This window comes from Etheostoma cragini, chromosome 20 (assembly GCF_013103735.1).
Source record: "Etheostoma cragini isolate CJK2018 chromosome 20, CSU_Ecrag_1.0, whole genome shotgun sequence".
In the NCBI taxonomy this organism is placed as follows: Eukaryota; Metazoa; Chordata; class Actinopteri; order Perciformes; family Percidae; genus Etheostoma; species Etheostoma cragini.
In genome coordinates, this window is record NC_048426.1 from 10129849 (window position 1) to 10153830 (window position 23982).

The 23982-nt window shown below is 39.5% G+C and overlaps 1 protein-coding gene across 5 annotated transcripts in view; it reads right to left on the reverse strand.

The window, feature by feature from the left end:
• Nucleotides 1-6212: 6212 nt before the first annotated feature.
• The window catches only part of aqr (aquarius intron-binding spliceosomal factor), a 53252-nt gene continuing 35482 nt past the window's right edge, over nt 6213-23982 (reverse strand). For 3 of the 5 annotated variants that reach the window (XM_034857873.1, XM_034857871.1, XM_034857872.1), the window contains exons 30-36: nt 23779-23966; nt 23455-23626; nt 18641-18811; nt 12811-12896; nt 8620-8794; nt 7229-7339; nt 6213-6701 (exon numbers count right to left, since the gene is read on the reverse strand). In XM_034857873.1, the coding sequence (XP_034713764.1) occupies nt 6432-6701; nt 7229-7339; nt 8620-8794; nt 12811-12896; nt 18641-18811; nt 23455-23626; nt 23779-23966 (1173 nt within the window). In that variant the 3' untranslated portion in view covers nt 6213-6431. The remainder of the gene's footprint in view (nt 6702-7228; nt 7340-8619; nt 8795-12810; nt 12897-18640; nt 18812-23454; nt 23627-23778; nt 23967-23982) is intronic. The other 2 variants (XM_034857875.1, XM_034857874.1) reach the window with 2 other exon arrangements.

The following is a 23982-nucleotide window of genomic DNA, read 5'->3' on the forward strand; positions in this document are numbered from 1 at the left end:
AAAAAGTCATCGTATAGTATGTCAAAAAAAGTGTTTAAAAATGGCATAGTATAGTATGTCAAAGTGTTTAAAAAAGTCTTAGTATAGTATGTCATAAAACGTAACAAAAAGTCATAGTATAGTATGTCGATAAAAGTTATTAAAAAGTCATATTATAGTACGTCAAAAGTCGTAGTATAGGATGTCAAAAATGTCATAGTGTAGCTTGTCAAAAAAAGTGATTAAAATGTCATTGTATACTAAGTCGAAAAGTGCATTTGCCCCTTAAACACAAGCGACTGAAAGAAACACAACCTTTAAACTAAGTCTTTTTAAGACTTGAACTGTCAACCTTGTGTCATCCAATCATGCTCGCATCCCCCTAAGCTATCTGCTTCAACTGACATGTTTATGTTTTTGTCATATTTGTCTCTTTCACTTACTGTATTGGACGATTTTAACACTTAACCTTCTGTCTTCCAATCAAAACCTTACAACTCAAGCTTTTAATTATACTCTTTAGAATCTGAGCTCTCTGACCTAATACAAAAGTAATGTCTTTGGCATAATTGTCTCTTCCGCATACTCTATTGTCCCTCAAAACTTACTGAAATATTCTAATCATACTCTTGATGGGGGGCAGTAGCTCAGTCCGTAGGGAGTTGGGTTGGGAACCGGAGAGTCACTGGTTCAAATCCCCGTATGGACCCAAAAAGTTGGGAGCGTTGATTGGTGGCTGGAGAGATGCCAGTTCACCTCCTGGGCACTGCCAGGTGCTCTTGAGCAAGGCACCGTACCCCCCGACCGCTCAGGGCGCTGGTTCAGCTGGCAGCCCTCGCACTCTGACATCTGTGCATGTATAGGTCCTGAGCATGTGTGTGTATTTCAGGCCTGTGTGTGAGTACTAACAAAAAGTGTGTACACAGAGTGTAGTGCAGTGATTTCCCCATTGGGGACTAATTATAATTTTAATTTTTTTATCACCTGACACAAACTTTATGTTTATAGGATATTTGTCTCTTTCACATTGTATATCGGATCTTAAAACTTACAGAAACATATAAGATTTGAACTCTCAACCTTCTGTTTCCAATAATAAAGTTATGCTCCAAGCTATCTACCTTGACAAATGTTTCTCTGTTTTAGACACAATTGTCTTTTCTCTTGGTATGTTGGACCTCAAAACTTAATGAAACATTTTGATTCGAACATGCACCCTTCTAGTCAACCAATCATACTCTTATCACCCTAACTCATCTGCCCAGAAGAAAACACTGTTTTGGGGGATATTTGTCTGTTAGAATATTCGACTTCAAAACCTACCAAAATATGTTAGATTTGAATACTCAATCTTCTGTCTTCCAATCATACTCTTATCACCTAAGCTATCTGACCTGAGACAAAAGTTTGTTTTTGGCATGTTTGTATAGTAGAGTATGTCAAAAAAAGTGATTACAAAATTGTAGTTTAGGATGTCAAAAAAGTGATAAAAAAGTCATGGTATAGTATCTAAAAAAATGTCATATAAAAGCCATGTCGAAAAAGTCATAGCAAAGCCTGTCAAAAAAGTCTCAGTATGTAGTATGTTAAAAAAAGTGAGAAAAAGTCATGGTATAGTATGTTGAAAAAAGCATGTGGAAAAAGTAATAGTATGTCAAAAAAGTGATAAAAGAGTCAATAAATATCAATAACTAATAAATGAGTATAGAATGTCAAAAATGTAAAAGTGTAGTATGTAGTAAAAGTGTAGTATGTTGAAAAAAGTCATAGTATAGTATGTCTAAAAAAAGTGATAAAAAAGTCATAGTATTGTATGTTGAAAAAAGTCCTAGTATAGTATTTTGGAAAAAAGTGATGAATAAATCAGTATAGTATTTAAAAGAAGTCATACTATAGTATGTCGAAAAAAATGATAAGAAGTCATAGTATAGTATATCAAAAAAGTGATGACAAATTATAGTATAGTATGTTTGAAAAAAAGTAAAAAAGTCAGTGTAGTATGTCAAAAAAAATTATATTACAGCATGTTGAATCAAGTGATAAAAAGTCATAGTAGAGCGTATTGGAAAAATCATAGTATAGGATGTGGAAAAGTCATAGCATTCCATGAAAATGTCATAAAAGCTATAATGTAGTGTACCATACAAATATCATACAATGTTACAGTAAAGTATGTCATTAAATTGTCACACAACATCATAGTTTTCATTGTCATAAAAAGTATGTTAGAAAATGTCATAGTGTGGTTTACCATAAAAATATCAAGATATATAGTATGTCGTGAAAGGTCACAGTATAGTATGCGGACTGTGAAGTTGCACATTTAAACAGTTGGTGGAGACTAAAGCTGAATATATATATATATAGAAGAATATATATATATATATAGAAGAATTATTTTTCAAGTGGTCAAAAATAAGAAGCTTAATGATTGATAATGTTGCTCATTGACTGTTGGATACATAATCAGGAAAGTGTTTGATAATGTGTTTGCCATATTGACAACTTCATATGTTCATAATATTGTTTTGTTTACCTCAAAAAATCCATACTGCCATGAGTTGTTGATGTATTCATGTGAGTGATAGAGTACCTGTCTGTGTTGGGCTTGACCTAGCAAACTGTCTCAAAATAATCTCCCTGACACTTCCATCCAAAAGGTGTTTGGATAAGCTCCAACCTCATATGAATAAATAGGAAAGAAGCAGGTAAACAAAATGAGTGAAGGAAACTATAAATCCATCTGTGATCTCCAGTCTCTCGTTTTACCTTCACCTTAATATTTCACAGCATGGATTCTTGGAGTCAACAAACACAGCGGACAAGTTCAAAACCAGTTTTAATCGCATTAAAAATTTCCATAGAGTCATTTACAAGTCTAAGTATTTTCATTGTTAAATTGCCATTTTTATTCTTATTTTCTCCATGCAGTGTCATCATGAATTAAACAGCAAACACAGACCATGAACACAAAGCTTGTTTTCTTCCTGACAAACCCATACAAATTGGAAACCCGTGGTTAATGACATGTTAACAGAACGAGTGGAATCCATTTTCCAAACCTTCTGGACCTTAGGTTACATAACTTGTTAAAAAGTTTCTCACTGTATTGATTGCCAATCATCCCAAACATTACCAGCTCCTCAAAGCAAAGACTTTTCTTTGTATAAAAGCAACAATCTTGCCTCGGGTCGCTGTTCCTGCTATCCGGTCCTGACAGGGTGAATCTCAACACAACGGCTTGCCGTGCCTCATGTTATTGGCACAGGTTCGGCCCAGGTTGGCCCCCTCCAGGAGTAGATCGGAGAGTCGGTCCAGGCCAAGGCAGGTTGTAAGGGGGGTGACAAGGCCGTAGAGACCCCCTAGAGTGATGCTGAGGGGCCAGCCAATGAAGAGCAGAACCACCAGCCAGATGATGCCCCAGAAACATGACCCGCAACTGGCCATCCTGGTCTGGTTGAAAGGGAGGAAGATGAGAGTGGCTAATAAAAGTGGACATCCGCATGCTTTGCAAAGCAAAAGACGTACAAATATAACTGATCATTGGAATTTGGGAAGAATGATGACAGAAGTGAACTTCAGGATCACTACAATAGCATCAAAGTCTGTTCCTGTGAGCGGCCATGCCTCTTCAGCAGTGATAGGAGATTATCAGATTGAAACGTGCCTTGTTGATGATATGGATGTACTTGTTGGGATTAGGCAGTGGCCTTGACAAAGCATGATTAGCTGGCAACCTCAAGCAATAACTACAAGGCCTGTCTGCCTGATGAGGTCAACAGGCCGCCCTCTTACAGGGTGTTGAAGACCAACGCTGGCACATTAGTCAACCCCTAATAGCAGATCAGCAGCGATCATGCATAACTTTGGTTATGAGCATTACTTTATCTGGTAAGAAACGGTGGCCAAGAGTATGATTTGCTGCTATTTTGAGCTATAAAAAAATCTGTTGCAGTACCAGTGATGTAAAATTGGAATGCTGTGCAATGTTTGAACGCTACCTACCAGATGATTTATGCATCTACATATAGTGGCAAACCTATAACAAGACTTTTGCTAGAGTGGAATTTCTTTTTTCCCAAAAATACAATAATAAATAAGAGAATTTTTTTTGGTTTCAAAATCCCCCAGAACAATCTGCCCTGAGGACCAGCCTTGAAGTTGAGATTGTAGAACTGGTGGTTTTAGAAGTGTGAAAGTGTTGTGCACTGTCATGCTGAATCCCTAATCGTGTTTTAGCTTTAAGACACAATGGTCAGATGCTTCCCCCCTCCGGCCACTACTGTCTTGACAATGCATTGTGTAATTTCCTGTTGTGACACTAGTGTCACGTAGGGTTGGGCAATAAACGACTCATTCAACACGAGTGTGTCCTACGGTGAATCCCGTGCCTTTGGAAAACGCCTTCACAATAAAATAAAAAAAGGGCAGAATAGCATTGCACAAACAGTCATAGCCTTAAACCTCAAATAAAATCCTTCATCTTTCTCTGCTGTATTTCCCTTAAATTCTTCCTCTTGCCCCTGATATCTCTTGCTTGTTGCATTTACTGCAAGCCCTTCAAAATGACTGAATAACTTATGTTTTATAAAAATGCCTCCTCCTATTCAAAACTTTTTTTATTTTTAAACTTAATTTTTAGGTGTTGCAGCATAAAATACGTTGGTGGCAAATTACAAGTCTGTATAAACAATAACACACTGCCTGTACTCATGATCAAATGTACAGTTTTACTGCATGCTGTTAGTCTCTGTGACACATCAGCCCATAGCAAAGGTTAGAAGTGAGCTTTGCAAAGTAGCTATTAACCTAAGGAATACCTGTCGCGTGAGTATAAAAGACATGTTCACCTTCAGCAGAGAAAGGTTATGGAGAAAGTGTGCTCCTGATCACCTTCTTGTTTGTGGCTCTTCCTTCCCGTGTCCCAGAACTTGCTCGAGACTTGCAGAGACGTTATGTGAGAGAAGTAGCCACTTCCCACCAGTTAGCTCCAATTTACTACAAGGCACCACAGGCAACTGAATTGTCAAGAGACCAGCTGGGAGAAAACAGAAAGATACTAACTTAGCAGAGGGAGGATATTACACAATGCATGTGATTCAAGAAGAAGTATGCTTGCTGTTGCTGTCATGGGTTTGTAGAGGTGTAATTTGTGACATATATGATAGAACACTATGCAGATTTATGTTATTGCTGCATGCAAGTCTATTGTGTCAATGTACATTCATCCAGTGTCAATTACAAAATATGTCAGCATCATGTGATATATTGGTCTTGTCTTATGGGCTTTATGCCAAAACTGCAGCCTCAGCCGAGGGATTAGCTTCCTTTTCTAACCTCTCATCTTAATCCTTTCCTCGGCCGACAAAGAGGCATATCCTACTACTCTAGAATACTGTACTCATGAGAACTTTGACCCAAAGTGCCCTGCTCTCAGAAGATAGAAAAATAGACGTTACATGACTCCACACTTGACTAAATGCAGAAAATATGTCACTCCACATCTATCAACACATGGTCTCCATCAGGTCTTTAGACTGGCCCAGGCTAGAGCAGCTGTGCAGCTGACCTGTTCTCTCAGCCTGCCTGAGGTATGAGGTAACAACCAACCTCTGGTGCATGATAATGAATGAATTTCCAGTCTGTTTTTGCTTGCAGCGCTGTGAACTGTGTTAACCTCTTCATTTTAAGTGAATTTATGTCTAAATTTCCAAGACTTGGAACTTTTGAATGGTTGTGTTGATGTCAACACAAATATTAGGTTTGAAATTATTTTTCTTAAATTTGCTAATCAAACCACATCCCTAAAAAATGACCCAGCTGATATATGCTATTCTGCAAAGCACTGTGATTTTAGGACTCAACACAAAGTTATGAATGGCAGAGGATTTAAGGCTTGCTGGTTAAGTGACTGTGTACATCCAGAGGGCGAAATCCCCCAGCATGCACACTGGCCCTTGGGTGAAGTGACCTACAAATGCAGCTTAGTCGCAGCTTGTGTAGCTGGCATAGGCTGAGCCAATCAGATTTGAGTTGTGCTTAAAGCAAAGGAGGTAAAGCAGATGAATGGATGGAAGTATCATGACAGAGAGATTTTAGAAAAGCTCAAACATGTTGATTATACACTGTATTTGTCTGTCCGTGTGCGTGTGAGAATGATATAGATTAGAACCTCTTTTATAGTATTATAGGCTTTGGTGGTTGCACATATAATGAAAAATATCAGAGACATAAAAGGATTTTGCATTTTTATTTATGTTTTTATAAAAAAGTACTGATGGTTACAAAATCTTGTAGAAAAATGAATTAAACATTATCACCAGGATTTCCTTTCAGTAGAAAACCAATTCAGAATCACTGATTCGCCTGAATATTTTTTTAAGGGACACTCCACGTGGTCCCTTAAATAGCTAAGGGCCCTGAATTTAACAATAGTCCCGTATGTGGATGCTCTACTGCTTTTGCTCCTCTCCACTGTCCTCCCCGTCACTGTCGCTGTCTCTGCCTGGATGCTCTGGCATCTTAGCATGGCCCACTGTGTCTTGTTTTTCTGTCTTCTCACTGGTGTCCTCTGAGTTTGGCTCTGAGGTTGCCTCTCCTTCTGGGGTTTCCTGCTCCATGGGGGTTTCTTCCTGCAGCTCCCCAGAGCTAACTGGCTCTTCCTGGACCACAGCTTCTGTCTTGGTTTGTTGTGGAGGCATAGCCAATTTCTGCTGTTGCTGCTAAAAAAACAAAAGGAAAGGAGAATATTCCAAACTTTAGTTATAATGATATTACCTATTAATGTTCAAGGCAATGTAGTATATATTCACCATCTAAGCAAACCATTCCGTCCACCTCCGTCATGTCATATTCCTCTTTTTAAGTTAGCAAAAGACAATGTCAATGTAATGTGAAAAAAGCACCACTCTTAATTTGTTTGGCCTGTTAATTCTCCACATGCACAACTACATCAACTCTTTTACATCTGACCTATTTACTCTTCTGCATTAAAGCTGAAAACACTAAAATAGTGACTAGGAAGAGACAGTGGCAGCTTTTAGCACTGCTTCAGTGCTTAATGGCATAAGACTTAAATAAAGTTAAATACAAGTACTTATATAATGTGTGTACACTCAGCATAGTAAAAGTACATATTTAACATAGACTATTTAAAACTGTTACTTTTTACTAAGTAATATCAGCCTGTCTTCTATGCTGCACCTAGTTTTTCATTTGACACTGTGTGTATCCATCAAGGGTTTTTTACCTGTTTGTACTTCTGGGAGGTCTGGATCATGTGCATGTACATATTATACACCAGGTTGGTCATCTCCGGCATGTTCTTGATGATTTGGTCTGGCTGTCCAGAAGCATCTCTCTGAGGAAAAATATCAGTAAGAGAAAGATGGTTATGAATTCGGGATGTGATTTAAAGAATAGTAAGGGAGAAGTATACCTGCCTTGTTAGCAGGAACCACATGGTAAACTAACGATCTGATATAAATGTGCATGGAAATTACAACTGCCGGCCACCTGCTTGGTATTTGAAAGCAAATGTGTCACTCACTGCTTCCAGCGATCACTGCTCACGTACATTCAAAAGGAGTCGAGAATGCAGAGTTCGTAGTTTGACAATATTAGTATGCAGACCGAGTCTTACAGCCTAAACTGAGGAATGAGGCGAGCAGAATATACAATCTTCTGGGCTGTTACCTCCTAAATATAGGGGTGATGGGCACAGAGGCCCTTAGGGCATCAAGTGAATGCACTGATAGCTTCAGCACTGTAAAACTTAACTGTGTGAGATTTTACTACTGTAAAACTAAGTAAAAACATAAAGGCATGTATGTGTTTCCCAGTTATTTGTGATTGTGTGTGATTAGACATTTAGCTTTACCATCTGTCAAACACTATCCAACAGCGCTAGAGATATGTACTGTATATATCCATATGGAGCATTACGCAGCAGTGTTATTGTTTATATTTTTTAAACTGCTTCTGAAACAGCACTGTTGAGTAGCCTGTGAAAGTTCTGGTTAAGTACCAGCAGACAAAAATCTAACTGCATCTGCTTGTAAGCAGCAGGGGTTGCTGACTCTAGATAGACGGGCTAAGCAGGGGCCGCATGTGTGTGTGCCCAAAAGAGCTGTCGCCCACGGGGATAAACACTCTAGAGTCAGAGAAAGTGTCAGAGGCTATGGGGTATTTTAGACACCCGGGTTGCCACACACGCCAGTCAGAGAGAAACAGTCACCAGACAACAGTTGTCTCATGCTGCCCTGGCGTGATTTGGGAGAGTGTTTTTGCCTTCTGACCTTCCAGGGTTAATTATAGCCAGCCCGTGTTTCCCATGCTTGCAGATGGCCCGGCTGAATGCTGTACCCACTGGCCCAAGGCCAATGGGCAAAGCTGCGGGCTTGGGACCGTTAAGGACTAAAGGAAAAGAGGATGCAAATCAGTATATAGAGGCAGGATTAGACAGTCAGGGGACTGTGCAAGGATGTTGGAGAGTTATATGGAAATGGGAGCTGATGTGAAAAGTAAGCTTGGTTCTTATCGGCAAATATGGAGCTTAAGTGCTTTATTATCAGCCAAATTTAATTGGGTACAAAATTATGGTGCTTTAAGAAAGTGGTGTGTGCTTGCATGCATACATACCGGCTGTTCCTGGCTGTAGTATTCATGCGGCCTGATGTGTAGCTGCAGGGGTCTGGCAGTGAGCTGGTTGAAGACAGGAGTCAGCTCAAAGCAGTTTTGAAACAACGCCACCCGGGCAAAGATGTACAAACCAAGTCTGGCTCTTGACATGGCCACCACCAGACGCCTTACATCCCTGTATTTATAGGGGGGGAAAAAATCGTTATCAAATTGGTTTGACACAGTGGAAGAAACAATCAGTGAGATGAAAGTGTAAAATTGTTAGAGGAAAGGAAGTCATCATCAATCAAAAACTGAAGGTGTCAAAGTGGAAGGATCAAGTAAAGATTGTAAAGGAAAGGGGGTGGGGGGGGGTAGCTGTGCAAAGTAGGAGGATAGAAGTTTAGTGAAGGATAAGCAGCAGTAAATTATGGGGAAAAAATATAGAAGCTAAGAGAAAAAAAGACTGAAAGGCAAAGACCAGGGATAAACAAGACAGACAAGGAGAGGGACAAGTGGCAGAGTAAAAGATAGGTCAGATAGGTTACTCCTTCTTGCTGTCCTGTAGAATTAAGAGATTAGAGACAGAGGAGCCATTTCCCAGAGAATGGAGAAATCATACTTGGATTGCTGTACAAAAATGTACTCTTTCACAAAGGAAAAAAAAAAAAAGGGAGGCGGTATTCTTCAAACTATGTATTAAATACTCCGTTGTAATTGTACTCTTCTTCGTAATTTTTGTATTGTGTTTTACGTGTTTAGATGGAGCTGTGCAAAGATATGACCAGCTGTCCTATACATCTTCAAGACAAAACCATACTGCCCTATAGAAATCTACAGAGCACAAAAAAGGCAGAACATACAAGAGGGAAGAGCGGTTTGGCTCATTCAAAGAGCGGTGGTAATACTGAAAACATATTTGGTTTGATAGACAAGAATTTCTCTCACACACATACTCACATTTAAATGCAGCCCAAAAATGTGGAATTTTGTCCACCTGAGCACTTCATGAGATTAAGAGGATTACTCCTTGCAATATGCATGATGAGTTCCATAAATATGTTAAAGGAAAAAAATAAAAAAGGGTTATGGAATGCATGTGAGTGTGTCTGAGTATGTTAACAAGTCCAGCTGGTAGGTTATGTAAAATTACTGTTAATTTCAAGCATGGTACAAAATGAAACTTGAAAGCACAACATTTCCATAGAGACAAATTACAACAGCCAACAACAAATGAGCACAGAGCTCTAGAAAGGCTGAACCAATCATGAAGCATGGTGGCCTGTGGACATGGCCTTACTGAGAGACGCCCACCTGCGTTTGCTGTGACATGGCAGGGCAAACTGGACGAATACCGTTTGCATGTGTTCTCACGTGTGTGTGTGTGTGTCTACATGTCAGAGTGTGTCTGGATCTGGACTTCACTGTCAAAAAGTGTTCTCCAGCATGTGAGCGTGCCTTTGTGTATCAGCAGGAATGCGTCTCCTGTCAAAGCAAGGGTCATCTTATCATATACAGTGGTGTGAAAAAGTGTTTGCCCCCTTCCGCATTTCCTGTTCCTTTGCATGTTTGTCACACTTAAGTCACTTTTTCACACAGGGCCATGATGGTTAGGATTTTTTTTCACCTTTAATAATAAACACCTTCATTTACAAATTGCATTTTGTGTTTACTTGTGTTGTCCTTGACTATTTTTTAAATTGGTTTGATGTTCTGAAACACTTAATTGTGACAAACATGCAAAGGAACAGGAAATGAGGAAGGGGGCAAACACTTTTTCACACCACTGTAGTTGGGTCCCCTGTTGTCATGGCAGCAGATTGCCATGAGGACAGATGCAAGAAGCGTGGACAACACAAGACAAACAAAATGGACAACACAAGAATTTACTATGAAACACTGCTCTTTCTAGTGATCGACCGATTTATCGGTAAGCCGATACATCGAGCCGATATTCACATTTTTACGTGTATTGGCATCGGCCGATGCACAGCCGCTGCATTTGCCAATTTTCCTGGCATTATTTACAGACAGATGTCCACGCAGCCAGCTCTGTGTTTTATATGTAGTTGTAATATCATGTACCAGACAAAAGTGCACTGTGTATGCCTACTTGTGTTTAGAGCAGTTTGCTGATGTGTATCATTATCAATCCAGTTCAATGGTGGTTGAGTTTTTCAGTCAGCGTCAGCTCCCAAACACAACGTGTATGTGTCTGTCTCACTCACACATGCATCAAAGCGATAAGTGCCGATGTATGAGTGCTGCGCCAACTGAAGGAGAGCTTTTAACATTTTTGAGATTTTTTTTTTTTTTCACATTGGTTGTATTTATACCTTTTAACGTAGATGCAGTTTAGAACAGAAACCTTTGTTGCTTAATGTCCGACTGACATCACGTTATTTTTCTCTGCTCATTTATGTTTTGACAAATCTGCCAGCTTCTCTTACATTTTCGTTTAGACCCACTACTCAGCTCCAAATATCGGCTCAAGAAAAACAGGTGCCCATATCGGCTGATGGGGGGGAAGAGAATAATAAAAAAAATTAAACAACTTTCGTTATCTGCATTAAAAAATCCATATCAGTCGATCCCTAGCTGTTTCAACCACTCAGCTGACCATTCAGAAGTGTAACGGGGACCAATATATGAAGGAATTAAGTCAAAGCAAAGGATATGAAAAATGAAATTAACAAGAGATTTTCCATGATTATAATTGCTCTCTCATTAAAGGGAAGTGTGTCATTTCTACTCATCAAAGTTTATCTCTAGTACTAGTGTACCACTTCACTGACAACTAGAGTTTTAGCCCATTGTTAAAAGGGACAACCTTTAACAACCTCCCCCCTTTGTGGGGGCTGAGAATGTGTATAAGGCAGGGTGCAATTGCCAGTGTAAGACAAGATTAAATGAATGATACCAAGAGGAGAACAGGTGCTGCCAGCAAGATAAATTACCACTTTCTGTGGCCCGCTGCACTTCTCTTTCCCATCTACATCAGTTCAGTAATTTATTTGTGAGATGAGGAAAGAACAAAATAGAGTTTATAAGTGTTTTCTCAGCCTGCTAAAAATGACCAAGGGTGGGATGTAGGGGGCGAAACATATATTTAGCTACAAAAGGAATGGCTTATTATTCGTACTGGGGTTCCATTTGCAGACTATCCAAAGAGGGGGGGGGGGGGGGGGGGGGGGGGGGGGGGGGGGGGTGAATGCAGTACAGCCAGTGGTGCAATTCCAGCAGCAGCTACTGTACATTACCAGTATCGGTATCGTCTCCTAACTGCCCTAAAACGCTAGTATCGGTATCTGGAAGTACTGGAGTTTATAAACCGATGGAAGATAATAAAGCCCTTAAGAAAATCTATGTTAAAGTAGTTTATTATCTTTTTCTGTGGCATTCTTTGTTTGACTTTAACCTGAGGCAGACCGACAACAAAGACAGAAATCATATCACATACATACAGGGATAGTAGTATACAAATGTTAAAGCATGATCAAATATATGAGACACTGGTATTGGATCAGTACTCGGTATCGGCGGATACGCAAGTTCAGGTATCTGAATAGATATCAGGATTAAAAAAAAAAAAAAACGGTATCGGACCATCTCTAGTGGTAATAAAGAGAAGAGGGAGCAGAGAGATAAGGACACAGAGACAGAGACTAAAAAGAAAGGCCAGCAAGGGAGTATAGTTGAGTGGATAGCAATGGGACTTGAAACAAAAAGACAAAAAACCTACGTCTGCAGTTTGGTTAACCATCATGTCTCTTAATGAATGTTATATAGTATGTCTTTGATCAGAGCGGAGCTCTTTGTTTGATAGTCTCACCCCCAATTATCAGAGCACAATAGCTTCTCTTAGCCAGGACAAAACGTACAGTCAGCTCCACAGACATCATCTTGTCCTGAAGCCCCCTTTGTCCTCACTGCTTCAAATTAAGCTCATGAATACTTCAAGACAGCCAGTACTACCCTTTTATTCCTTTAGCAAACTTGATTCAGTAGTTATACATGACAAAGGAGAAAGCCTCCTCAGAGCAGCTGTCCCAAGAGAGTTAGGTGCCTATATTTCTGCTGTGTTGTTTCCCTGGAGGATGTGTATCTAAGGTGTAGATCCTATTACACAAGTATTTTTCTAGTAGAATAGCTGCTGAAGGTGTATTTTGGGTAAGGCATGTTTTTGTGCTCGGCATGCACTGAAGTAATTACCTCAGATGTCCCACAGCTTTGGTGCGGACCAATGAGAGGATGATGTAGTCATTCTGCTGACCCTGGAACCTGTCCACTGTTGTCACCTGCACAGAGACACAAACATATTCATTACTGACCAAAAAACCCACAAATATACACGTACACATACATATGCTAACTACAAAGATATGACAACTAAGCCATGGCGGCTGATGTATTTAACAAAGTAAAAGAGTGTGTGCATTTTAGGTAGGTGGAGGGATTTAGCTAAAATATTTAGGAAAAGGGGGGAAGACTACTTTCTGTCTTAAATTCGTCTTTTTCTTTCTTTTATATGGGGAATGGGGGGGAGATAAATGATGGTGCCTGTGTTTTCTTGTTACTGCTGTTATCGCGGTGGACCACATGGGTAGCAAGCGGAGCTAATTCGGCTTAGAGGGCATTTGCCGCCACTAGCTTCTTACCTGGGCCCCTGAGACTTGGGGCCAAGGTACAGGGGGCCACGCTGGTTGACTGGATCAGAGATTATTTCAGGGAGACAGATAATGAAAGTTTTTTATTCCAAAGCAAGGCAACCTCGTGTCAGCCAATTTGCTTTTACATCCTGGTAATCCTGTCTTGCTGAGAAGCGTACTTATTCCTGTACATTACACAGTTATGTTGTGCCTTAGCCAGAGCGTACTTACATAGTAAAGAAAACATACTGCACTGGCAACTTCATACAAAGCAAATAAATTGAGATGCAACTCTGTAAAACTGAACCCATTATAAATAAAGTACAAGCTGTACTGTATGTACAACTGCTCCTATAGCCAACATTTCATGAACATCAATGCTCAACCCTTGGCAGTTTTTTTTAAATTCTCAAATGCATATAGCCTGGACTTCTTTCCTGTCAGTGTATATTTTTTATTTTTCAAAGGGATAAGCAGGTTAGTTTATTATGATGGTGCCATAAAACCTACATTGGCATCCTGTTAATATACTGTATTGAAACTAAAATTAATAAAACTAAACTAAAATAACAGCATTTAAAACTGTGACGGAAGCAGGATGAATCGGCCACGGACATCACTTATGTTGTGTATACACGATTATACCTGTCTTATTATATTGTGTTTTTATTTTTACAGATCCTGTGAGACCCTTTGCTAAACCCATCCAAAACCTGGGCAACAGGAAGAAAGTGCGTGTGAAAGTGTGAAAGAGGGAGAGATGAGGCTAATGATGTAGTAGACCAATATTTATTTACATATCCCTGTTGCTATGTAGAACAGCTGCAGCACCAGAGGCAACAATATGTCAGTTACACAGTAGCATGAAGCGTCGTGGCTCAAGTCAAATGCTTTATGTTCAACTCAAACAGCCGCCGCATGCGTGCATGCATGCACATGATCTTACAAATGTTGCACAGACAACACGCCAGTATACACTTTGTTGAAATAGGCTATAACTTTGGATTTGAAGGGGACATAACGGCATGGTTTTAACCGTAACAGTCCAACCAGTTTAGCAGATATGGGGCACTTAACACTAGAACTGCCATGAGCGGTCATTTTGACCGCCAGATTCCAAACTCTGTAATCTCTCATGATAAATACCTAATTGCAATATTAATGCATGTATTGTGTTAGGATATCTTTAGAAAAACGAAAAACACCAAAATGTACAATTTGACGACTTTAATATTACACTTGAGTAGCTCAGATGTTTCAATAATTCATATCATGGCATAGTAAAACGTAATTTTTTCATAGACTACAAAAATTTGGTATGGAAGTTCATCCAACATTACTCATAACAGGCAAAAAAACACTTTAAAGTATTATATTTGAACATTTATAACCTAACTTAACCTCGCACTGCCCCCATTTTGGTGTCTGCTGTGGTGCGCAGCCCTGCTCGAGCCGTGCTCCGCTGACATTTTTCCCTTTATAAACTCCGCTCTCAACTCCTCTGCCAGTTGCTGCATGAACTTCCTCTGGACAATTTCACTGCTGGTGTACTCCTTGGAGAGGATGCGTGCAATGACTCCAGCCAGTTCGAGGATGTATAGAGTCCTATGAACACATAGACAGCCAATGGCCATGTATGTGTACCGCGCCTTCCACTTTCTGATTCAGAACAGAGTCCATTCACGCCGTATTTATTGTGGTAGCCCACGTTACCGATTATGGCTTTACCTTTGGCCCATCGGTGATGCCCACACTTGTTACTCAAGACCGCTTATGATGTTTTTCTGACAGAGACACTGATAGTTACTAAGCAACCAGTATGCATCTTCAACCACGCAAAAGATTAAAAACAAAACGGTGAAAATCCGAGCGGTCAATATGACTGTGTATGGCCGAAATAGATAAAAGTGATTTTATTTTCTTCGCCTTTTGTGTAATGCATATAAAAAACAATTTTAAATGAAAATATAGACTCTTTTAGGAAAAGTCAGGTAGCAGCAGGATTGTATTTTTTTATCCAGCAAAGTTATTTATAAATTTCAAAACGGTCAAAATGACCGTCATGGCTGTTCTAGTGTTGAGCGAGGGAGTTATTCTTATCCCGCAGACAGCGAAGCCCAGATATAGAATCTACCTAAGGCATGGCATTTTGCATGGTGTTTAGTTATTCATGAGAAATCTTCCAGGGAGTGAATTACAGAGGTCATGTCATTGTGCCACATGTATGTCTGTGGATACAAAGCAAATGGTCAAACATGGACCTCTCCTCTCGTTCTTACTCACTCTATCCATCCTGCTACTGTCTGGCAGACAGACAGATTGTCTCAGGATGTCATTTCTGTCTAAAATAAAGGCATGCTGAAACATGTTAGGAAGACATATCCCTATCTATGGCAACATATCTGGTTATAAGATATCCTGGTTCCGGTCACACAGTAAGACTTGAAAGTGTGTGTGTGCTTGCGTGCTTGCGTGTGTTTGCAGCCATGTTCTGTGTATTAATGAAGGGAAGGATTCAGAAGGTGAACTCAAAGATTCAATATGCATACTCTTCCCTTTTAAATCATCTACGGTATCCTCGATTGTGGATGTGCTTTCTGACTAACTAAACACAGCCACAATTGCTCAAAATTCTTACATTGTTTTGTTTCATTGCTTGGCTGCTAGTAAGGACTGGACTGTGACTTGGGTGGGATGAACAGATGCTGTGATTTTGAATCCAGTTTGCATTTATGTAAGAATGTTTTGGTTAGTGACCTGAATGAATGAACCCGATTCTAGTGTTTAAAATATACAACACCAAAAGAAAGCAAATTGGCATTTTCTGTAAACATTAATAGAGTAAACTAAAAAAAAACATAATTAAACATGCATGAATGCAAAACTGCATGCATATGCATGGCAACGGTTGTATTTGAGATTCAGTAGACAGCTTAGGCTAGTGTGTTTATTTGATTTTGAGACTGTGACTGGTGCTAACTGTCCCGCCTGTTCTTTTCTTACTAATTAACGTTATAGCCGCAAAGTGGGATGGCTATTGACATTTGTTTGGTTTTAGCTATAGTGACACATTCTCAGACACACTGTGGACCCAACGCTCTGCACCATGACCTTTCAGCTGTTCAGCATTTTCCCGCAAGAGCCTCTTTCTTTTTTATCTCCCGCCCTCTCTGGCTCTATTTCGTCTCAGCAGCCTGTCATCCCTGTCACTTTATCACTAGGCATGCATACTGACTAAGGCCATGAGGACAATGAATGACACTTTAGGTCTTAACATTGCTGGACATTTAACATGACCAAGCACAATATCTGTCTGGCTGTCTGAACAGAGAAGGCAGAGCAACAAGGAAGGTTGCACAGCACAAAATAAAGACACACCAACAGCAGATTAAAGACTCCAACCCTGCAGGTGGTAAAATGTACCACAAACACAAAGAAATAAGAGGGATTCACGTCCTGCTTGCTTGTTAGACAATTAATAAACAGTAACATCAGCAGTTTGTAATTACGCCTTCATGCTTTAAAGGATAAGGCTGATGATATTCTATATCTTTCTTCTTCCAACTTCTTCTATTAACAAATACAGCATATTACTCTGTGCTGTAGACCTTCATTTTGTATAAGCAATTACGTATTTGTGACCCATTTTTTAAGATTTACGTCTTACATCAGGTTAAGCAAATGGAATGTATAAAGAAACAGACAGGTTTTGGTCTTTTCATATTTGTTGACAATAAAAAAAAGGAAAACAGCATTAATTATTCCATAAAAACCCTACAAGATGAAGAAACTTAATTGGATCTCATACACTGTAAATCTGGGCTGAACACTCCTGTATTGACATATACTACTGAAATTTCATTGGCCAGTGGGGTAACCATCACGCTTACCAAAAACTCTGCCACTTTGGTACAATGACACGCCAACTGACTGGTGATGTGCTATGTACACTTTGGTCTTGAAACTTTCTCTGGCATGCCTAAACAGTCTGTGACATTGTAAACTGTGTGAAAGGCTTGAAGAACAGATACCAAAGAAAAGTAAGAGAATGTGAGTAGGGAAAAAGTAACGAGTGAGAGGAAAGGATAACCTGAGGCTAAAAGCATTTAGCAGTACAAACTGCTGGATGGGAAACTGTGCCAACGGGCTGCTGACTTAACACTGTGTAAAGGAAGGAACAAGAGAAGAAAGACAAGAGGAGTAGGGGGGGAATAATGTTGGCTGAAGACAATCCAACAGTGGTCTTCAGGGATAAACACATGGAGACTACACCCACTTTTAAAATATGCACATTTAAATCCTTTCCTCAAACACAAACAAAGACACACTCAGTTAGTTTAATTTACAGAGGTATGTAGTCAGCTGATATATAAACTGTTGAACAGAGGGCAAAAAGTGTCCTGCTCTATTTGGGTCTTATGACCTGCATTGGTCTTGATGGTCTTATGATTTGATGGAGCAGGACAATAACAGGCCAGGGTGGGAAAAAAAGGTGAATAAAGGAAATCCATAATCTGCTCATTATTTTTCCTGCAAAAATCACACAGATCCACTTATTTCAAGCTGATATAAGTATGAGGGCCAATGGGAAAACTTGTATAGGTAAAATGTACAAATGTAATTAAAATGCAAAAGGAGAAAGAGGAGATTGTGTATGATTGTGGTGATGGGAGGCAGAAACAGTAAAAGCTATGTGAGAATTGAGAACTGAAACTATGTGTGTGTGTGTGTGTGTGTGTGTGTGTGTGTGTGTGTGTGTGTGTGTGTGTGTGTGTGTGTGTGTGTGTGTGTGTGTGTGTGTGTGTGTGTGTGTGTGTGTGTGTGAGGTGAAAACATGCTTGTGGGACTGTGGATTCCTTCCTGACAGGAGAGAAGAAATGTGTCTCAAGCGATATTAGAAGTGTGTACAGTTACTGTATGTGGAATCAGGTGAAATGTGGTTAGTGATTCAGAGGTCTGGAACCAAAATAAATCACCAATACTAAGTAGTTTTTCATGTGTAATAAAGACCATCCTTGTAAGATAAGAGACAAAGAAAGTACTGTGTTGAGATTACACAAAACAGGACTTCATACCGCTGTGCATATAATGTATGGTATTACTGCAAGAAAGCTGTGTGTGGATGTACCATTTGTTTGATATTACATTAAGATACCATTTTGATATTTATTTTAGGCCAGTATTGAATATTGTACAATCAAATACCATAAACAAACATCACATTTATGCATCCTTTATGTAATAATAGTTCTCCAATTTAATTTATATTTCATAAGGACATGCTTCTTTTATTTACTTTAATAATAATAATTTAAATAATACAATTATTGGATGCAACTGTATGCACTGTTCCATGTGGTCAGTGTCAACTGGTGCGTGTGTGTCCTCCTTACCTTGTTAGGCTGACTAAAGAAGGGATTGCCAGCACAACGCTGGTTGATGACGTCTCTGATCAGGTGTTTCTGTCCATTGTAGGTTGTGAGGATGCTGATGCGGTCAGCAGGGTAGCCCAGTAAACGCATGTACATGTACAATGCGACAGTATACTCCGCCTCTGCCAGGTTCTTTACAAGAAGAGAAAGAAAAGGAGAGGGCAAGATTTACATTATTATATTTTAACTATACACTATTGTACAAGTAATGAGAGAAGGAAAACAATAAAGTTTGGGAATTACTATCTGTCAATTTGGTAATCTTGTAGTGAATCAAAGCAATACGCTGAATTACCCAAATACACGGCTCTCTTTTACTATCAGCACAGCCTGGGCTGTCTGCTGTGTTTGCCACTTTGCTGTTCCCATTCTCTTGTACTTTAACATCATGCTCTAGCCCTTTCTTGCCTGTAAAAGCCCACTCATTCATGCATGAGTAACCGTCTGATTTGGGTTGGAATTAATTGCCTTGGACAGAGTTCAATACCACCACTAGCTAGGCTGGGACAAAATGTCCCAATCTAGGATCCCCTACATAGCAGCTAGGTGGTTGAATGGCATAATTCTACCGTGGCTTTGATATTCCTTAAGCAAGGAATTACGGATTGTGTTTTTAGAAGTGTGATAAAAGGCTCCATTATCAAAGGTGACATTACTTCTGGCAGAATGTTATAACAATATACTACCAATATCACATGATTTAAATTTAACTAGGAAATAGGACTGCAAAATTAATCAAATTTTAATCACAATCACGATTTTGACTTCCCACAATCAAATTTTCGTGATCGAGCGATTTCTTTTTAATTCGTCATTTCATAAAACGCTTCGTTTTTTTTTTGCATAGCGCATCTACTGCTTCGTGAACTCCTGTCTGCTCATGTGCCAGTCAGTTGTTCCCTGCATTACGCAGCTTAGTTTCAAGATGTAGACAGTCACAGAGGGCCGAGTAACGGGAGGAAAACTCAACAGATAGCAGTCGGTTATACGTCGATCTCAAGGTTTACCAGTTCACCAGTAAACGCAACATTTGATCCCGTCTGTGTTATTCAGACAACAGCAGTGAGCATGCCACCGCACTGCTGGTCGGTGGCGGTGCCACTTAGCTTCTGTTAGCTCACAGGCTCTAGGGCGCGAGTAATATTTTTCCTCTATTGTCCTAATGTCCTTGCAACCGCTGCAATGTTGTTATATGGATATGGTTTTATATGTGAAGGCCAGAGTTGCATACATCATTCACCCACTTTACAATCAACAAATTCCCCAGCATGTGCATCCTAGCTCCAAGGCTACACTCTGCCCTTCAAATGGGACCAAAAAAGAAAAAAGGCAACAGCATGCATTATTCATCCAGTTTCAATTAAGCCTGGATTTCAGCCTTACATCTTTGATAATAATGTATGCAGCTTCATCAACAGTTCCTGATCCAGCTGCACTGGAGTCAACACATCAAAAACAGTGTCATCCTTTGTTCTTCTTCCCCTTTTACATCTCTCTGAATGGCACAAATCCATAACCTCAACATGTTTTTTTACTGATAGAAATGTTATTCAAGTTTGAAAGGGAATGTAAGGTATTAGCTGGTCACTTTCAAGGCAAAAAATTTAACATTATCTACAAAACGTTGAAAACCATGGGAGTGATTTTGGAGGCATGTGTGGTACTCAAGGGCCTCACCATGTTCATTCTGGCTGTACCCTTACGGTTTAGTTATATCTAAGTAGACACAGGGTTGGCTTTTCCACCTTTCACTACTTGGTGTGTCCCCGGGGCCTGTTGTCAGCTCTCATTCTGACTGAAAGCCTTGCAGTGCCGGGAGACTGAGGCAGACAGACAGAGGTGTGCTAGCTGGCTAAGTTACCATTAGATTAGTTGTCTATCTATAACGTTACTGATGAATTTGTGGGTTAGCCAAGAGTTGTTAAACATGTTTAAAACAATCATACTAAAAACAACTGAGATTGTTGAACAACGTTGTAATCTTATGTTACCCACCAAGAATTAGCTAACGTTATAGACAAAGCATTAGTATTAGCTACTTGTCAACCACTACCTTTTTAGTAGGCTAACCTTAAAGCAACACCAAAGCACTTTTTGCTTTTCTGACCCACTACAGGTGGAAGCAGAATTGTCCATTAACATCAGTCCTATGTCTCATTCAAACATTATTTTAAGATACAAAAGAATCTTTGGTGTTGGACTGATCGATATTGAAGTCAATCAACATCAATATATAGGGTCTCTGTTGTATTTCTGTGTTGCAAAGTGGCATGTAATCAATGAAAAAACAATGCAATTTTGCAGAAAAAAGTTTACGTAGCCTAATACAAAGAATTGAGTTTTGTATTGATCATGGGTCAAAAATCGTGATACAAACCAAATTGTGGGTTTCGTGTATTGTTACAGCACTAATATTTAACATACTAATCTAATACCCTAATGCCCCAGAAAACTTGTTAACCCTAACAACAAGGTCAGACCTAACCCACTGGAGTTTGAGCCAATGGCTTGAGGCTTCATTAGGAGTGGAGAAAATGTTGGGAACAAAACGGGCAAAAACAGACGAGACAGAAGGGGAGAGAGGGTCGGAAATTGTGATGCAGATACAAATGCATAAGGAGGTAATATAAGAGTAATAAATCTAGACTACCATCTAGTAAAGCCCACAATGATTTTAGGTCTGATGTTATTTAATATGTAGCTTGTGCTAAAAAAGTATATTGTATGTATGTATATTGTATCCTAGAATTTCATATTTATTTATATTCTGTGCTGATTGACTGATTTTGCTGCTGTAACACCATAATTTCCCTTTTTTGGGATCAATATCTATCTATCTATCTATCTATCTATCTATCTATCTATCTATCAAAAACTGAAACACACAAGCCTAGTGGCTGAGAAAAGCCATTTTCTAACAACAGAAGGTGTGGATTTAGAAAAGCATATTACCCTTTATGAGCCATATGACAACTTAGGAAGTACTATCAATGGGCTGAGAATTAATATGGAAAGGGCTTTAACAAATGAGGCGAAGAAGCAGAAACAGACCTTTGGACTATGGAGTGTCTGAGTGCACAATGCACGGGTTTGTGTGTATGATGGTTGTGCAGGTCCTGTGTGAGTGCAAAGTAGGGTTGTGGCACTTTTTTTCCGCTGTGACAGGCATTCAGCATGCACTGGATACAATTGCTTCTCTAGTGTCCAATTTATCTCATTAGGTTCCTAGGAAAGTGCACGTGAGAGTGTGTGTAGGTGAAAGGCATAGTCAGTGGTTCTGGCAATTCCCTTGAGGAGCTTGAAAATGGCAACAGGCAAATGGAGTTGAGGTTCATGTGACCTGGTGCCTCGAGAAGTTCACATGGTCTAGTTTAAGAACAATAAGAAGCTTCAGGGACATGAGCATGCAGTGTTGAACACTGCCGTAACATTTATAAAAGCACTGATATATGTTAATTGGCTATAAGCTTAGTTACAAATCAGTGTCTTAATTGATGTATTTACTAATTAGTACCTATTGTAATCATTAGACAAATAGACTTTTACTTGAAATCAAGTGTTGCTGGCTTTCTGATGGACACAAACTCGGCCTTGTCCTGTTAGTTTTTCTGTTTATTGTAAAATGTACAGTTTGTCATGTGTCTATTCTAGTTTTATCTTTCTTCCTTTATTAAAAAAAGGAACACAGTTTTTCAGAACCACTAATAATCCATTAAAAGTAAGTAGTTTCATGTTACATGTACATATCACAGTTATGCTGTTATATTTGACAGTAATCTTTGGGCTCCTGTGCTGGTGTTGTGCCAAAGAAGACATTTTTATTTTAACACAGCCCTATCGACCCTGCCCTCCGCCCACACAGTCTTGAGTGTCTCAGCAATGTCATGATGAAACACAATCTGGCTCCTGGTGTGAAGGACAAACCCACTGGCCTTTGCTGGGCAGCCAGTGCTAGCTACAGACTAAGCAGGTTTATAAATATATCATAAGGACCGGTAGCTAAACCATTAAACATTTAAAATGAATGAACTGCTGTACAACAACCAATTCAGAGGAAATGGAGGTCACGGAGGAATATGGTTCTCTGCTCTAGTGGAACTAAGTGTGCATGGGTATAAATTGTTCTTGAAAACTGCAACCCATTGAGTAACACAAACTATTTCTGCTTATTCAACATTCTGTATGTGCTACAGATATACTGAATACTGTGTTGTATACTCTGCGTTACGGCTGAACAATATTGTGTAATAGCCTCTTCATCGCAATGTGCGCATCTTCTATGGAGATGCTCTCCCCTAAAAAATCACCGCAGTAGTCGAGAATGATTTATTATTTCCAAATAGAGCTATTTATCTCATCTTTTAAAAATATTTTTTTAATATTTTTTTAATATTGCAATATATATAGCAGATTTTTCCAATATCGTGCAGGCCTACTGTTTGTTCACAGCTCTCCAGATAGAAGTAATACATATATGGGTCTGTGTAGGTTCATGTTGTCAGCAGCAGGGTATTTACAGTTCAAATTATGTCTACCCTTAATATTCAATTTCAGTTTTGTTTCAGTTTTCATAATACATTAAAAGCTGTTATTTTCTAAAAATTACTCATATGATATTTATGTTATTTCAGTTTTAGTCACATTTTTATATTTGTTGTAGATTTCTAAAGTAGAAAGAGTGTTAGAACTTTTAATATAACTGGTAGATATCCATAGCACAAATAACAGTTGTGCTGTGTTTATATTTGTGTACTGCGGTGTGCACTACTACAGACCTGGTAGAAGTAAGGGTTGGGTTCAGACTCTCCCACTCCATTGAAGTCCTCCACGTTAATCAACTGGAAGTCAAAGGTCAGGCCAGGGTTGGGCACCTGGAACTCAGGCAGTTGCTGAACATGAGGCAGGTTCCCCAGGTGTTTGTAGCGCCAGTTGTACAGGTTGCACAGGCTGTGGGACAGGAAGATAGCAACACATTAAGTCACATTATTGCCTTATCCTTTGTGTGAGGAGACAGTAGCAATCCCTTAGATACTGCATCATTTGTGAAATTGAGTTGGTCCAAACTGATTCTAGCTTGATGCTGCAGCAGGTAGACCCACCTTGCACGTGCACGCCCCTGTGCATCCAGATCTATGGTGGGCACTCCCAGCCGCACAAATCGGGTGAAGAGAGACTGCTCCATGTTGGAGTACTTCTGGAAGGCCATATTCTTGATAACAGGGGGCAACTGGTGATGGTCTCCAATCATGATCCAACGTTTCAGCCTGCTGTAGCCATCCTCTGGGTTCTGCAGAAAGGGGAAG